The following is an 18,352-nucleotide window of genomic DNA, read 5'->3' as shown; positions in this document are numbered from 1 at the left end:
AACAACAGGAGGGTTAATACTAATAATATTCACATTAAATGGGCCAGAGGTAGCGAGAAGCTTTGATGGCAGAAGAAATCAAGCCATTTTTAACCTGAGCATCATTCGTGTGTGTGTGTGTGTGTGTGTGTGTGTGTGTGTGTGTGTGTGTGTGTGTGTGTGTGTGTGTGTGTGTGTGTGTGTGTGTGTGTGTGTGTGTGTGTGTCAGTTGACAGGTTGTGTCCCTGTGATGAACACACAGGTGTGTGTGACATCAACTGCTGCTGTGACAGAGAGTGCAGTCAGGAGGAGGTGTCTCTGTTCACCAGCTGCTCCGTTGGTGCCGTCAGGTAAGAAAACGGTCTGATACCGAGACGCTCAACCAGCTGACTTCCCCTGATCTCACCGAGTTAACACGGAATGACCCTTTATCTTTTTAACATAACATCTTTTTCATACATCAATTTACTCCAAGACAATTCCAATCAAAAGCCCACCTGGAAAAGGAGAGAACTATGCCATCAGAGCCACTGAAAGGCTTTTAATGTGCAGTAAACGGTGAGGTTCTCTGAGGGAAGTTTAGTGGTGACAAAAAAAATGCAAAATGGAAGTCACTGGAGATATTTTAAGAATGACTGAATAAAGCATCTTTGTTTCAGAGTAAAAAATCAGTGATTAGTGTAACATGATGGAGTTGTTTTATGAGTGTTTTATTACAACAGAAATGTACATTATTACACTGAATTATCCTTTAAACATGGAGGAAGTGTTGCAAACAACATCAACAGAAAATGAACACAGGAGCAGATCAGAGGATGACATGCTGATAAAATGCACCACACAACACTACGACAGGATTTAATGTCCTTCTCTGTTATCTTTGTGCTTTTTTTCATTTTTAGAATGGAATAGAATAGAAATACCTTATTAATCCCTGAGGGGAAATTTAGTTGTTCCAGCAGAAAGAGTGCAGTTTCCACCACCACAAATAAAGATAAATGGGCAAAAATGTGCAGCAAATAAAAGTGAACAATAAGAAAAATATAAGCTGCAAAATATCTCATGTGAAGAACATCCAGATATTAAAGTGTTTTATGTGTAGTGCAAGTTCAGTGCAAGCCAGTTTCTGTTTCTTTGCCCAGAAAAGTGCTCATCGTTCGTGTTGTGTGACTTTGCAGCGGCAGCAGGCAGCTGTGCAGCCGTGATGTGGCGTCCTACTCGTTAAGGAACACAGAGAACGGCTACTCTGAGCTGCAGTCGTCTGTCCAGAAGGAGACCAGTTACGACCTCTTCTGCATTCAGGCACAGAACCGTGAGTCATCAGTCTGAGGTGTTTCCTTCCGTTTTTTCCCCACAAGTCTCAGTAGACCCGAGACCCCGGCTATGAAGCAGGATTTAAGGCGGCCTCGGGTTTAACTTGATGGTGGGTTACATCGCCATGGTAACTGATGCTGAACACATACTCTGCTCTGTGACATAACAGATCAACAAGTTTTTCAAAAAAACACCGCCATATACTGAGAGGGCAGTGCAAGATTATTTTTTTTAGCTGCAACTAATTTCAAAGCCTTTATAATTCAAGATTTGTGATTTATCTATTTGTCATTTCTCTGTGCATCTGTATAAAAAAAAAACTAAACGACGACGAACGAAAACACAACAATCAACTCCAGGTTTAAAGAGTAATAAAATAACACAACGAACAGAGATTTGCTAAAAGACAAGTAACATGTAAAACACACCATATGTTAAGGTGCTGTAGTAAATACATAGAATGTAGTCCTAAAACAGAAACTGATTAACATGATAAAGTATTACAATTTCCTCATTCGTAAGTGCTGTGAGATGACATGCACCCCCTGATAAAAGTTTTAGGACACTTTCTCATTCAAATAAAGTAGAACCTGTCCTACAACTTTTGACAGGGGGTGTATCTACCACATTTGGTCCACATGTGCAGCACATCAGGCTGAACAAAAAAGTCAGTGACAGCCACATTCCAAACCCAACAGGAAGTGAGCTATTTTGCGTTGAATGTCAGATTTTGCCCATTTTTCATGTTTTTCTAGAGTGAACTCCTCCTAGGGGGAAACTCCAATTCACCTCAAATTGGGCCAGTACATACAGGAGGCCTTAATGATCCAAAGTTATTAAAACCTTTTTCCAAAGTCAAAGGGCGTGTCCGGGGCGGCCTCTGGAATTTTGATCCTTCGCCATGAAATTTCAAATGCTGTGTAAATGCCCTGAACATGCTCCAATCTGCCTGAAACTTTACATGTATGATCAGAGTCCTGCCCTGATCACATCCATGTGATGAAATACACCCCCTGTCAGAAGTTGTAGGACAGGTTCTACTTTATGTGAATGAGACAGTGTCCTAAAACTTTTGACAGGGGGTGTAGATGTGAATTAGAGCTGTATAGTTAAAACTGAATTGAATTAATTGACCTCATAAGACTTCTAGTAGGTCTACTTATTGGTTTGAATGATGCCATGTGGTGCCAATGCCTCCAAGTTTTTCTGAATATTGTTGCTATTGTCCAGTACCTCCAGTACCTCCAGTACCTACTGTACCTTTGCTGCATTTGGTACCACAGAGTAACAACTACCGTCACGTTTTCAGAATTCTGCCATCCATGAGATATCAAAGTAGAACAACTGCCCATTAATAGATGTAATCTCACTGCCGTATTTCAAAGATGAGTCTGAAGCACGGTGCATCTCTGCTGACTGTCTGTTCTTTGCAGGTCTTGATGGATTGTCTCATCCTCCACCTGAACTTCCAACCGACGGCAACTTCGAGTCGCTCTTCAGACAGTTCACCAGCTTCATCTTTGGCTCAGACAGCGATGCTCAGGTGTCACCCGGAGAGGTCCAGGCGTCACCTGGATACCTGGTGAGCCAGCTGTTATCCTGATCAGTATCAGTCCACAGTTTGGGCTCATCTGCTCTTTTAACCCTCATGTCGTCCTGCAGGTCAGAACCGACCCGTTTTAAAGTTTGAATATGTGGGGGAAAAAAGTGTGTTTTCACAGTGAAACTTCTGATGTCCACATTTTCAACATGTTTGGGAAATCTTTGAACATTTTGTGGTGGAAAAAAGGAAAAAATATGTTTCTTATTTTTTTTAGGAAAATATCACAAGTTTTACTGATATTTATGGAATCACTTTAGATATTTTTTTAGGATTTTTTACTCATTTTTTAAAAATATTTACAAGAATTTTCTTGCCACATTTGGGGGATTTTTTTAAAATAAAATTTTTAAGGAATTATTGAAATTTTCTTCCTGAAGGTTTTGCAAATTTTCAGAAATTTGGGGATTTTTTTGCTGAATTTTTGGATTTTTTTCAGACAAAGAAACAATATGTTTTGGTGCCCATAAATAAGGACAACAGGACGGTTACAGGTTGTTTGAGAAATGTTTGAACATTTTTTGTTGGAAAAAAGGAAAAAATGTTTCTTAAGAACATTCCCCCAAATTTTTTTTTATGGAAATATCACCAGTTTTACTGACATATATGGAATCACTTTAGATATTTTTAGGATTTTTTTTTGGAAGATTTTTTACTATTTTTTTGTAAATATTTACAAGAATTTTCTCGCCACATTTGGGGGATTTTTTAAAAATACAGCTTTTAAGGAATTCTTGAAATTTTCTTCCTGAAGGTTTTGCAAATTTTCAGAAATTTGGGGAATTTTTTCCTGAATTTTTGGATTTTTTTTCAGACAAAGAAACCATATTTTTTGGTGCCCGTAAATAAGCACAACAGGAGGGTTGCAGTTTGTTTGAACATTTTAATGTATAGAAAAACAGTGAAGACATCAAACTGTGAAATAACACAAATGAGTAGACAAAACCAAAGCATGGCAGCTTGTGCATGTTGGATCTCCTTCATTTGTGTTGGAAAGCTTCAGACGACGACCTGGTGGAGCCGTCTAAAGCATGCAGAGCTGCTCCAGTGTGAAAACAGTAAAAATAAAGACACTGTATTGAATGGAGTGGTGTGTGTAAGCTGTAGATTCTTTCTTTAATAACATTCTGAGTGTCTTTTTGGTTGTTTTGTGTCATTTCTTGGCCATTTTATTTAATTTTTGAGTCTATTTGTGTTTCTCTGATGGTTTTGTGTGTCTTTCTGGTCATTTAATGTGTCTCTGTGCTTGTTATGTGTCTTTTTATGGTCATTTTGGGGTCTTTTTGTCACTGTTCTGGGATAGTGTTTCCCCCCATTTTCTGTCTTCCTGGTCATTTTATGTGTCTTTTTGCTTGCTTAGTGCTTTTTTAGAACTATTGCGTGTTTCTTTGTGGTAGTTTTGTGTCTTTTTGTTGTCATTTTATGTATGTTCTGAGTAATTTTGTGACTTTGTGTTCATTTTCTGACTTTTTGCAGTTGCTTTGTGTCATTTTGTGTGTCTGTTGTGACATTTTCTGTCTTTTTTGGTTGTTTTTGTGTCTTTTTATGGTCATTTTGTGTCTCTTTGTTGTCCTTTTGTCACTGCTTTGGTGGTTTTGTGTTTGTTTTGGGTTATTTTCTTCCCTTCCCTTCCCTTGTTGCTGTGTGTTCATTCTCTGCTGCTGTTTTCTGGTTTCAGTATGAGGATGTGATGGTAACGGTGGGACAGAGTGGACAGAGGGGGACGTTCTGGATGCCTTCTGCTGGTCTCACTGCTGACTGTGTGGACAGCAGTCCTGCAGGTAACTGCTTTATATGGACGCTGATTACAACAACTGGAAATGGTACAACTTTTTGCGGTTCTGTGTAGTTTTAAGAAAGTTTTCTGCAGGTTAGGGTTATTTTTTAAGTTGGCTTTTCCTGTCTCTGAGCAGCCGTATGTCATAAATATGTGTTAACCTTTATGCTACAAAATGAATGAATTGCATGCTTGGCTTTAGTAGTTTTCAGCTGCGTTTGACACCGTTTAGATTTGTGTTTGAAGCCGATACAAAGACGTACTTAGAAAACCCTCTGGTGGAAGTCTTTTTGTAAAGTCATGTTAACATATGGTCTCCATGTGGTGTTTTTAATGTGCTGAAAGACAGAAGAACAAAATAAATAGTCAGCGCCATGAACTGATGATAGTCTCAAAAACATAAACAACCTCAGGAGTCATGATGGAACTTTCTGTATCACTGTTCTTCTTTAGAGTCGTGTACGGCTGCATTACTCCAGCATTACCACTTTCATTGTGTATCGTAGAGCAGTTTGCTTTGTCTGAGGTGAACTGGTGTATCTCAGAAAGAGGGACATTTTAGAGGAAACCATGGTTGAATTGCAATGTTATAAGGAAAAAACATCTAAATATTTAAATTTGATGCACAGAAATTAGTTTACAGGGGTTTGATAAACAACTGAGAGAAGTTTTAAAGTACATTTCTACCTTATTTCCAGAAGTAACTGACTGAAGGATCATTTTAGTGATCACTAGATTAGTTGTTTGGTCTCTAAAGCGTCAGAAAATGGTGAAGGTAATGCCCTCATATGTCCTGTTTTGTCCACAACCCAAATAAATTAATTTTACTGCCATAGAGGAGGAAACAAACCACAGGCTGACACAAAAAAGCGGGAACTTTTTACCAATCCAGTAAAACCAAGAGTGATGGAAGAAAAATATTTTATTCATAGTAATTGAAACCTTAAAGGCATTAGAGGAGATTTAATTTCCTACGACTTTGAACGTAGCATGCGCACATACAACCTCTCCCTCACCCCCCTCTAACCTCCCCCTCTTAACATTTACGAAGAAACGCCCCCCTCCAGAAACTTCCGTAGGACTCGTGAAGTTGTCTTTTACGGCTGGGTCCCCCTGGATCTTTATCTGCCATCATGTAAAAAAAGATGAGCAAAACAAGTCGCCAGCTAACTACGAAGCTATACCAAAGCAACACATACAGAAAACACGTAAGTCCAAGGCGTACCTAATCTACGTAACTAGGCCTGAGCCGGAAGATTTTTGATTGACAGGAAAGGGAGCAAACCAAACGCCTCGGTCCGAGTGCGTTGATTGGCTGATGTTTTTCAGGTCCTGCCATGTCCACAGTTATTTTTTTTTTAAATTTTTTATTCTTTTAGAGACCATACATACAAGTCCACTAAAGGTCAGTATATTCATTTTATGTGAATCAGACAAATTAAACAAAAAAAAAAAATCCTCCATAATGCCTTTAAAACATGACATTTAAGAAACAATGATGGAATTTTCATTTTTTAAAAATGACTTCCTGTAGATGGCGTCCTCCTGTACGAATGCATTCTTAAACTCTACCTGGGGCTATCTCAAGAGTGAAGTGTACACGACTCGACCAAGAACTGTGGATGAGTTAAAACAGAGAATTCAGGATGAATTTCACAGTATTCAGCTGAGATGTTCCAGCGGTCAATGAGGAATCTCAACAGCAGATTTAAGGAATGCATTGGTACCGGAGGGCGCCATCTACAGGAAGTCATTTTTAAAAAATGAAAATTCCATCGTTTCGTAAATGGCATGTTTTAAGGTTTCAATTACTATGAATAAAATATTTTTCTTCCATCACTCTTGGTTTTATTGGATTGTTGAAAAGTTCCCGTTTTTTTGTGTCACCCTGTACATTACCAATATTCAGGATTAACGAAGTGCAGGCACAGAATTTAGACTTTTCTTCTTGAAAAGTGACTCCACCTGATGAATCAATTATCCAAACAGTTGCAAATTAATTTAATAGTTGACAGCAAATCAATTGATTATGTGTTGCATCATTATTGGCCTTTCTAGGAAACTCTGATGGACGTTCAACTCACTTAAACTGTTTTTCTCTTCAGGTTTTTCCTAATGATTTGAAAATAGCAAATAGATGGCAATGATTTGATTAACTCAGAAAAGTCGGAGTAAACATAGTTCATGTACACAAATGTCATAAGTAAAATAATAAAAATGGCTTTTGTCAAACTACCAGACTGTTCACAGTAACGGACTTTAAGTAGAACATTTTTAGCCTTTATGTTACCTTTGCTACAAGAATGTGCCTCAAAGCTGTGATTTAATCTGACAGGCTATGAAAAATGACCTCTATTCCAAATTAAATCATTAGATTCTATAATTTCCTGTCTTTTTTCTGTTTGTGACACTTCAGTAGTCAGATAAAAAAGATTAATTTATAGTTACAGGTGAAGTTACTCACTGACATGTCACATGACTGCTGTCATAATGCAAACGGCCTCAAACAAACACGGTACAAAGGGCAACACAAATAAAAAAAGATTTACAGTGAAAGCTCGTTAGTCTGAGTTACACCCTGAAACATCTGAGCTGTTCGTCTGAAAGCAGGACAGTAGCAGTTATCCTTCATGACTTCATTTAATCGTATCATCAGCATCTTATTTCAGACGAAACACTTCGTCAGATTTAACCATTTATTTTGGAATGACGTGCATTCATGTTTGCCGGTGACTCTGCTCAAGAGCCCCGTTTGTTTTTCGTCGTTGCCCAGCTTGACGACAAAGTCCGTTATTCCCTCATTTAGGGATTCCTGCAGCGCTTTGCTCACACTCATAGTGGATTTGACAGACTCTCAAATGTCTGTTGAAAAGTTAAACGGGTTTCCATCCGTGCAATACAAGGTTCGACCTCTTTATGTTGTCAGCTACCATTTAACTAGCATATTAGCTAAAGCTAGCTCAACACGGACAGCCCCTGAGATCACAAACACCTCAGTAGAACCTGAGACGTTTAGATGAATGCAGCGCAAACACAGAAACAAGGAGATCAGTTTAAATGGTCGTCATTATACTAAATCTATTTTAAACCGTTTTAACGTACAATTCTGATCATTCTACTGTCCCAGAAAATATGAGAAGCATCCATTCCCTTAATTCTTTCTTCCTGTACAGATTAGAAAGTGTGTCTCTAAACAGGCAGTTCAGGTTTGCAGCTTGTTGAGACGATAAGAAAAGATGTAGATGCAACAAGTGTGCTGCAGCCCTCTTTGTAAGAGTCTTTTGTAACTGTATGAGTTATGATTTTGAACCTTTTAAAAAGTAGACGGTTGGAGAGCAGGTAGAATAAACGAACGTGTTTTGAACTTTTAACGACTGCACAGAAAGGGCCTTGTGACGCCCTGACTCCTGCCTGGATGAACTGGCACAAAGCTCCATATTGTTGTAAAGTAGGGCTGGACCTGAATATCCTGAATATCCGAATATTCGTTCGCTACAGCGATATCCAGATATTAATTTTGGTATCCGAATATTCGCTGAAGACCTCTGCTGTTTGGGAATTCTTCAGTTTAACTGAAGACAAAACGAAGGCAAAATTTGGACCCGAGAGACCAGACGAACGGATCCGAATATTTGGGCCGTCTCCGCTACAAACCCCGCCCCCTGTCGGACGTTAAGGGGCAGAACGAATATTCGGATATTCGGACACGAATATCCGGAGGCCAGAAACCACTATTCGGGCCAGCCCTACTGTAAAGATTCATTTCCAACATGCTAGAGAGTAAAAAGCTAGATTTTTGTTTTAGTTTTCCTGGTTCTCTTCACAGCGTTCCTGAAGGATCAGAGCAGTCGGTGTTCCAGACGTGTGGTTCTGGATCAGGACTGCAGATCTCTGCCGGCCCTCAGCATGAACACCTACAGCGACATCCAGCTGTTTGCTGTGAGTCTCCTAAAGAACAGATCCACACTGTTGCTCTCAAAGATACGCTCAATATCAAGCTGTGAAGTGAGAAAAAGACGCGCGTCACCAAATTCACAGCACATATGTTCATTTTCTGCAAATCAGATTATATTATATTGATTTCAAAGTATTAAATTAAATCTTTTCTGCTCAACAGGGGAAGCAAATAGATGCAGCTGTAAGTATTCCTACTTTTTGTGTTTTTGTGTACGTCTGAAGCAGTTCACCTCATTTATTAGTTGACTGAAAATTGACTCTCGTCTTGATAAACTGTTGTTCTTACAAAACAAACAAATTAAATGTGCCCCATTGGCTCATTTTGAAGGTGTTTTACGATATTTTTAACGATATTTAAGTGATTGACTGAGAAAACACAAAGAAAATCCTGTTAGTTGTTCTGAGAGCAGTTTTACAGTTTAGAAGAGAGTGCATGATTAAAGTGGTACAATTTAACACATTTCTTCAAGTAAATGCAAAATATGCTATAATAAGACTGATTACTGAAGGGAAAGTTGCAGTAGCAGATGCCGGCTAAGAGATAAGGAAAAACAAGGAGCTCTGAAATTAGTCAGAATAACATGTAATAAAATATTTAAGAAAATTACAATAGCTTAGAGGATATTATTTGTGCAAGTTGTGGTGCATAAGGCGGGATATGGGACAAAGATGAAACACAATTACTACAAATTTGGTCAAAGCAGACATACAATATCACTGGAAAATGGCTTTTTGGCATCATATCTCTGGATTTCAGCTAATTTTTTGTAACTGTAGAGTAAAAACTGCATTTTAAAAAAAACTAACAGCAATGATTACACTTCAGTGACTAGATATTAGTCTTAGCTAAAGCTAATTTAGCCACTTTATTGAACTTAGTAGGTGATATTATGTAAATATGACCAAAGCTAACTAGCCTAGCTTATCATCCTGTAACGTTGTTGAATTTGCGTGATTTGTCTCCGCGTTTTCTGTCATTTTACAACATCAGATGTTTGTCTTAAACGGGATCAAAGTTTCAAATAGCTTAGCAGACATACACCAGTCCTCAAAGGCATTCTAATCACCTGCCTGGTAACGTGTAGGTCCTTTCAGGGAGTCATCTTACCATGAAGTTTAGCAGGACAATGTTGAATACAGATCACCTAAAAACGTGCCTCTTTTCAACTATTTTGCAACAAGCTAGCGCAGACACAATCTTGAGGTCGACTGCTGCAATGCAAAGGCAGGAAAAGTGGCACAACTTTTTCTTTTTTTTTTTTTTTTACCAAGAAAAAGGAAGTAATCAGTTATTGTCACATTAGCACTGGCTCGACACTTTTAGCTTTACATCATCGTTGAACAAATAGTTTGCTGAACTGTTTCCCCGTCATTGGTGGTCATTTATTTAAGAAACTTACAAGTCTCGATATATGACAAATGATGTCATTATTTGATATATAACAAGCCTCGATTGAAGGCTTGCAAGATGCCAAATAATGACATTATTTGAGATATCAAATAGTGTCAAAAGAATCCGTGCTCCACAATGACAAAATACATCTGTGTAAAGGTTGTCAGGGTTTCAAGAGGGCATAAATTGCGTTGTTGCCTATCAGTTACTGCTTTATTCTCTTTGTATGTTCAGTTTTGCTCTGAAATAGAATGGAGTCGAAAACCCGACGCTATAGAAGCTACAGAATGTGCTACAGAGAAGTGAAAACGGTCTGATTAGCCTTTGAAATACACAGAAGACTAGTTAAAGAAGCAAGGAATGAAAGAGTAATGTTCTTGGTGTTGCTGGAGGTTGTTCCTATGGAGGTGGCGTCCGTCATCCTGCAGTCTACAGATGATACTCAGACTGAGCTGCAGATCAGCGCTGGAGAAAACCTGAGTCCGGTTCTTCTGAGGCCCAACCTCTGTGCTAACGTGGTGCTGAAGGTGAGTCAGACGAGTCCAAAAAAAATGAGTGTTTGTAAGGTCATTTTAAATATATTTGATCAGTTTAACTGCCAGAACAGTACAGTACTATGGTCTTATTAGGATGAAAAATCTCCTTTTCCAGCACTGGGTTTTACAAGTCTACTAAGTGTGAATACTACACAAGAACTGTTGAAAATTGGAAGATGCAGTTGTCTCTTGTCATTACAGAGTCCACAAGTACACTTAGTCATTGTCTCATGAACCAACTTTCCTCTTCTCAGGTCATCTATGTGATTAAGTACAACCCAGGTGGTGAGATAGTGAATGCAACGGTGACTCTGGTGCTCGGGTTTGTCAGCAACCGCATGCTGCCTCTGGAACAGGAGTTTCAGATCACATATGTCCAGGTAGTGAAGCCCAGCAAGACTGTATGTGGTATTAACAACAGATTATTTTCTCTTTTTCATGAGGAAACCTGTTGACTAAATGGGTTCACCACTGGATAGCCTAGCAAACAGGTGTGGCTTTAAAACACTGTGTTTGTGATGTGAAAGCGTCCTGGTTTATTTGCTAAAACTGCATGTTCAGAGCAGTTTCATTGCTTTTTGATGAGCTTGGCCGATGTTTTTATTTATTGCTGCTGTAAACTGTATTGTACACACCAAGTAGACTTTGACTTGACCGTTTTATTCAAGTAAGAGTGTAATTTTGGAAACCTTTTAGAATTTACTCACTATATAGTGTGCATGGCATTGTTTGCCTGGACTATTAGCACCTTTATGATATACTGTAGTATGAAGGGATTTTCTAGGTTTCTGCAGAAGGGTTTAAAAACATACGAAACAGTAAATAAACAACTTAAAGGAAAATGTGTTATTCCAGACACTAAATCTGGTTCCCTGTCTTGCGTCTGTTAAACAGGAAGATGGAGGCGACGTTGCTGTCCGCTACAGTGGAAATCCAGGTTATGTCGTTGGACTGCCTCTGGTGTCTGGAACAAAAACAGCAGAATATCCTTTGGCTGGATGGTGGATTTCCTCCTTATATTTATACTATACATTTATAAATATATTAGACATTTATACACAGGATGGATCTCTGTTACAGAAAAAAGTCACGATAGCAAAATTGAGTTTGACCTGTTTAACCTACCTATTAGTTTGTCCTATAAAAATATATAATGGTCAGACAAGTCAAACATTTTTTTGTATTTTAACTTGATAGTCAAAAGTTAAGACATAAAAACTAAACTTTGACTTTTCAACAGTCTTACTAACTGAAAAAGTCAAAATTAGGAAGCGAAAGTTAGAATTTTGAAACTTTGACCTTTAATTTTACTTATTTTTTAAACACCACAGGGCTAGTAATCCATTCTGCAGCTCTCTCAGTAGTTACTGAAGGGTTCTTGTTGATGAGAGGGGCAGGATGCTTGAAGAACCAGGATTTTTGTCCTTGACAGTCCTCTCCACTGGGATTGCCAGAAGCATCGACCCCAGAGACACACTGTCTCTGCTCCACAGTGCTGAGGACCAGGACTGTCTGCAGGATCCACACCAGCGCTCTCCCGTCCTGTTTGGTCTCAACTCTGTGTCCGGCTGCACATTAAGGCAAAGCAGCCCCATACTCAACAAATTCACACTCAAGATCCACAATATGTCTTAATATATGTATGACACCGGCTTGTCTTGTCCCTGCAGGTTGGCGGATGCTGAAAACTGCTCCCTGGTGTCCCATCTGCTGCTGGATGTTCTGAGAGGACCAAACTATCCCCAGTACGTAGCTTCCTTTGGAAACTCCCCGCTGGAAAATCCACTAGACTGGATGCAAATCAAGAACAGCTTCAGTCCTGGGGTGAGTTCAGTTGGAACTTCTTTTCTCACAGTGCCTTAATTATCAGCAGATAATCAAAGCAGCAGTTATCATCAGTTAATTAATGCAGCAACTAACAAAGCACTCAGAGGGTGCAATTTTTGCCGAGACTGCTCAGTTCACTAAAACGTTAAAGTTTAGACATACTAAACTATGACGTTTTTGTCACATTTTGGACGACATACTAAACTATGACGTTTTTGACCATATTTTGGACGACATACTAAACTATGACGTTTTTGACCATATTTTGGACGCCATACTAAACTATGACGTTTTTGTCACATTTTGGACGACATACTAAACTATGACGTTTTTGACCATATTTTGGACGCCATACTAAACTATGACGTTTTTGTCACATTTTGGACGACATACTAAACTATAATGTTTTTGTCACATTTTGGACGACATACTAAACTATGATGTTTTCTTCTTTTTATTATTTTTTTGGCCTTTTCTAGGCTTTATCTGACAGAAGAGATACAGATAGACTGGAAATGGGGAGAAAAATTTGGGGGAGACATGCAGCAAAAGGCCGCGAGCGTGAATCGAACCCGGGCCGCTGCGTCGGAGACCAGCCCTTGTACATGGTTCGCCTGCTTAACTGATTGAGCTATACAGGCGCCTCTAACCTGTGATGTTTTTGTCCATATTTTGGACGCCATACTAAACTATGACGTTTTTCTCACATTTTGGACGACATACTAAACTATGACGTTTATGTCACATTTTGGACGACATATTAAACTATGACGTTTTTGACCATATTTTGGACGACATACTAAACTATGACGTTTATGTCACATTTTGGACGACATACTAAACTATGACGTTTTTGACCATATTTTGGACGACATACTAAACTATGACGTTTATGTCATACTTTGGACGACATATTAAACTATGACGTTTTTGACCATATTTTGGACGACATACTAAACTATGACGTTTTTGACCATATTTTGGACGACATACTAAACTATGACGTTTATGTCATATTTTGGACGACATACTAAACTATGACGTTTTTGACCATATTTTGGACGACATATTAAACTATGACGTTTTTGACCATATTTTGGAAGACATACTAAACTATGACGTTTTTGACCATATTTTGGATGACATACTAAACTATGACGTTTTTGTCACATTTTGGACGACATACTAAACTATGACGTTTTTGACCATATTTTGGACGACATATTAAACTGTGACGTTTTTGACCATATTTTGGACGACATATTAAACTATGACGTTTTTGTCCATATTTTGGACGACATACTAAACTATGACGTTTTTGACCATATTTTGGACGACATACTAAAGTATGATGTTTTTGTCCATATTTTGGACGACATACTAACCGATGACGTTTATGTCACATTTTGGACAACATACTAAACTATGATGTTTTTGACCATATTTTGGACGACATACTAACCGATGCCGTTTATGTCCATATTTTGGATGACATACTCAACTATGACGTTTTTGTCCATATTTTGGACAACATACTAAATTATGACGTTTTTGTCACATTTTGGACGACATACTAAACTATGATGTTTTTGTCCACATTTTGGACGACATACTAAACTATGATGTTTATGTCACATTTTGGACAACATACTAAACGATGATGTTTTTGACCATATTTTGGACGACATACTAACCTATGACGTTTATGTCACATTTTGGACAACATACTAAACTATGATGTTTTTGACCATATTTTGGACGACATACTAACCTATGCCGTTTATGTCCATATTTTGGATGACATACTCAACTATGACGTTTTTGTCCATATTTTGGACAACATACTAAATTATGACGTTTTTGTCACATTTTGGACGACATACTAAACTATGATGTTTTTGTCCACATTTTGGACGACATACTAAACTATGATGTTTTTCTCCATATTTTGGACGACATACTAACCTATGACGTTTTTGTCACATTTTGGACGACATACTAAACTATGACGTTTTTGACCATATTTTGGAAGACATACTAAACTATGACGTTTTTGTCCATATTTTGGACGACATACTAAACGATGACGTTTTTGTCACATTTTGGACGACATACTAAACTATGATGTTTTTGTCACATTTTGGACGACATATTAAACTGTGACGTTTTTGACCATATTTTGGACGACATATTAAACTATGACGTTTTTGTCACATTTTGGACGACATATTAAACTATGACGTTTTTGTCCATATTTTGGACGACATATTAAACTATGACGTTTTTGACCATATTTTGGAAGACATACTAAACTATGACGTTTTTGTCCATATTTTGGACGACATACTAAACTATGACGTTTTTGTCACATTTTGGACGACATACTAAACTATGACGTTTTTGTCACATTTTGGACGACATATTAAACTATGACGTTTTTGTCCATATTTTGGACGACATATTAAACTATGACGTTTTTGACCATATTTTGGAAGACATACTAAACTATGACGTTTTTGTCCATATTTTGGACGACATGCTAAACTATGACGTTTTTGTCCACATTTTGGACGACATATTAAACTGTGACGTTTTTGACCATATTTTGGACGACATATTAAACTATGACGTTTTTGTCCATATTTTGGACAACATACTAAACTATGACGTTTTTGTCATATTTTGGACGACATACTAAACTTTGACGTTTTTGTCCATATTTTGGACGACATACTAAACTATGATGTTTTTGTCCATATTTTGGACGACATACTAAACTATGATGTTTTTGTCCATATTTTGGACGACATACTAACCTATGACGTTTATGTCACATTTTGGACAACATACTAAACTATGATATTTTTGACCATATTTTGGATGACATACTAAATTATGACGTTTTTGTCCATATTTTGGACGACATACTAAACTATGACGTTTTTGTCCACATTTTGGACGACATACTAAACTATGATGTTTTTCTCCATATTTTGGACGACATACTAACCTATGACGTTTTTGTCCACATTTTGGACGACATATTAAACTATGACGTTTTTGACCATATTTTGGAAGACATACTACACTATGACGTTTTTGTCCATATTTTGGACGACATACTGAACTATGACGTTTTTGACCATATTTTGGACGACATATTAAACTATGACGTTTTTGACCATATTTTGGATGACATACTAAACTATGACGTTTTTGTCCATATTTTGGACGACATACAAAACTATGACGTTTTTGTCACATTTTGGATGACATACTAAACTATGACGTTTTTGTCCACATTTTGGACGACATATTAAACTGTGACGTTTTTGACCATATTTTGGACGACATATTAAACTATGACGTTTTTGTCCATATTTTGGACGACATACTAAACTATGACGTTTTTGACCATATTTTGGACGACATACTAAACTATGACGTTTTTGTCCATATTTTGGACGACATATTAAACTATGACGTTTTTGTCCATATTTTGGACGACATACTAAACTATGACGTTTTTGTCCATATTTTGGAAGACATACTAAACTATGACGTTTTTGACCATATTTTGGAAGACATACTAAACTATGACGTTTTTGTCCATATTTTGGACGACATGCTAAACTATGACGTTTTTGTCCACATTTTGGACGACATATTAAACTGTGACGTTTTTGACCATATTTTGGACGACATATTAAACTATGACGTTTTTGTCCATATTTTGGACGACATACTAAACTATGACGTTTTTGTCCATATTTTGGACGACATACTAAACTATGATGTTTTTGTCCATATTTTGGACGACATACTAACGTATGACGTTTATGTCACATTTTGGACAACATACTAAACTATGATATTTTTGACCATATTTTGGATGACATACTAAATTATGACGTTTTTGTCCATATTTTGGACGACATACTAAACTATGACGTTTTTGTCCACATTTTGGACGACATACTAAACTATGATGTTTTTCTCCATATTTTGGACGACATACTAACCTATGACGTTTTTGTCCACATTTTGGACGACATATTAAACTATGACGTTTTTGACCATATTTTGGAAGACATACTACACTATGACGTTTTTGTCCATATTTTGGACGACATACTAAACTATGACGTTTTTGACCATATTTTGGACGACATATTAAACTATGACGTTTTTGTCCATATTTTGGACGACATACTAAACTATGACGTTTTTGACCATATTTTGGACGACATACTAAACTATGACGTTTTTGTCCATATTTTGGACGACATACTAAACTATGATGTTTTTGTCCATATTTTGGACGACATACTAACCTATGACGTTTATGTCACATTTTGGACAACATACTAAACTATGATATTTTTGACCATATTTTGGATGACATACTAAATTATGACGTTTTTGTCCATATTTTGGACGACATACTAAACTATGACGTTTTTGTCCACATTTTGGACGACATACTAAACTATGATGTTTTTCTCCATATTTTGGACGACATACTAACCTATGACGTTTTTGTCCACATTTTGGACGACATATTAAACTATGACGTTTTTGACCATATTTTGGAAGACATACTACACTATGACGTTTTTGTCCATATTTTGGACGACATACTAACCTATGACGTTTTTGTCCACATTTTGGACGACATATTAAACTATGACGTTTTTGACCATATTTTGGAAGACATACTACACTATGACGTTTTTGTCCATATTTTGGACGACATACTGAACTATGACGTTTTTGACCATATTTTGGACGACATATTAAACTATGACGTTTTTGACCATATTTTGGATGACATTCTAAACTATGACGTTTTTGTCCATATTTTGGACGACATACAAAACTATGACGTTTTTGTCACATTTTGGACGACATACTAAACTATGACGTTTTTGTCCACATTTTGGACGACATATTAAACTGTGACGTTTTTGACCATATTTTGGACGACATACAAAACTATGACGTTTTTGTCACATTTTGGACGACATACTAAACTATGATGTTTTTCTCCATATTTTGGACGACATACTAACCTATGACGTTTATGTCACATTTTGGACAACATACTAAACTATGACGTTTTTGACCATATTTTGGACGACATACTAAACTATGACGTTTTTGTCCACATTTTGGACAACATACTAAACTATGATGTTTTTCTCCATATTTTGGACGACATACTAACCTATGACGTTTTTGTCCACATTTTGGACAACATACTAAACTATGATGTTTTTCTCCATATTTTGGACGACATACTAAACTATGACGTTTTTGTCCACATTTTGGACGACATACTAAACTATGACGTTTTTGTCATATTTTGGACGACATACTCAACTGTGACGTTTTTGACCATATTTTGGACGACATACTAAACTGTGATGTTTTTCTCCATATTTTGGACGACATACTAACCTATGACGTTTTTGTCCACATTTTGGACGACATACTAAACTATGACGTTTTTGTCCACATTTTGGACGACATACTAAACTATGACGTTTTTGTCATATTTTGGACGACATACTAAACTATGACGTTTTTGTCCATATTTTGGACGACATACTAAACTATGACGTTTTTGTCATATTTTGGACGACATACTAAACTTTGACGTTTTTGTCCATATTTTGGACGACATACTAAACTATGACGTTTTTGTCATATTTTGGACGACATATTAAACTATGACGTTTTTGTCATATTTTGGACGACATACTAACCTATGACGTTTTTGTCACATTTTGGACGACATACTAACCGATGACGTTTTTGTCACATTTTGGACGACATATTAAACTATGACGTTTTTGTCCATATTTTGGACGACATACTAAACTATGACGTTTTTGTCATATTTTGGACGACATATTAAACTATGACGTTTTTGTCATATTTTGGACGACATACTAACCTATGACGTT

General features: G+C 37.2%; 1 protein-coding gene across 6 annotated transcripts in view; it reads left to right on the top strand.

Annotated features, from left to right (window-relative positions):
• Window positions 1–18,352, top strand: part of tctn1 (tectonic family member 1) — a 47,703-nt gene that overhangs the window by 1,249 nt on the left and 28,102 nt on the right. For all 6 annotated transcript variants that reach the window (XM_051954817.1, XM_051954818.1, XM_051954820.1 and 3 more), the window contains exons 2-12: window positions 209–329; window positions 1,158–1,291; window positions 2,727–2,875; window positions 4,572–4,674; window positions 8,497–8,609; window positions 8,788–8,808; window positions 10,413–10,547; window positions 10,811–10,936; window positions 11,451–11,539; window positions 11,999–12,136; window positions 12,227–12,380. In XM_051954817.1, coding sequence (XP_051810777.1) covers window positions 209–329; window positions 1,158–1,291; window positions 2,727–2,875; window positions 4,572–4,674; window positions 8,497–8,609; window positions 8,788–8,808; window positions 10,413–10,547; window positions 10,811–10,936; window positions 11,451–11,539; window positions 11,999–12,136; window positions 12,227–12,380 — 1,283 coding nt within the window. The remainder of the gene's footprint in view (window positions 1–208; window positions 330–1,157; window positions 1,292–2,726; window positions 2,876–4,571; window positions 4,675–8,496; window positions 8,610–8,787; window positions 8,809–10,412; window positions 10,548–10,810; window positions 10,937–11,450; window positions 11,540–11,998; window positions 12,137–12,226; window positions 12,381–18,352) is intronic.

This window comes from Acanthochromis polyacanthus, chromosome 10 (genome assembly GCF_021347895.1).
Source record: "Acanthochromis polyacanthus isolate Apoly-LR-REF ecotype Palm Island chromosome 10, KAUST_Apoly_ChrSc, whole genome shotgun sequence".
Classification (NCBI taxonomy): Eukaryota; Metazoa; Chordata; class Actinopteri; family Pomacentridae; genus Acanthochromis; species Acanthochromis polyacanthus.
Note: the sequence above shows the minus strand (reverse complement) of the source record. Positions and strands in the feature narration are given on the sequence as shown.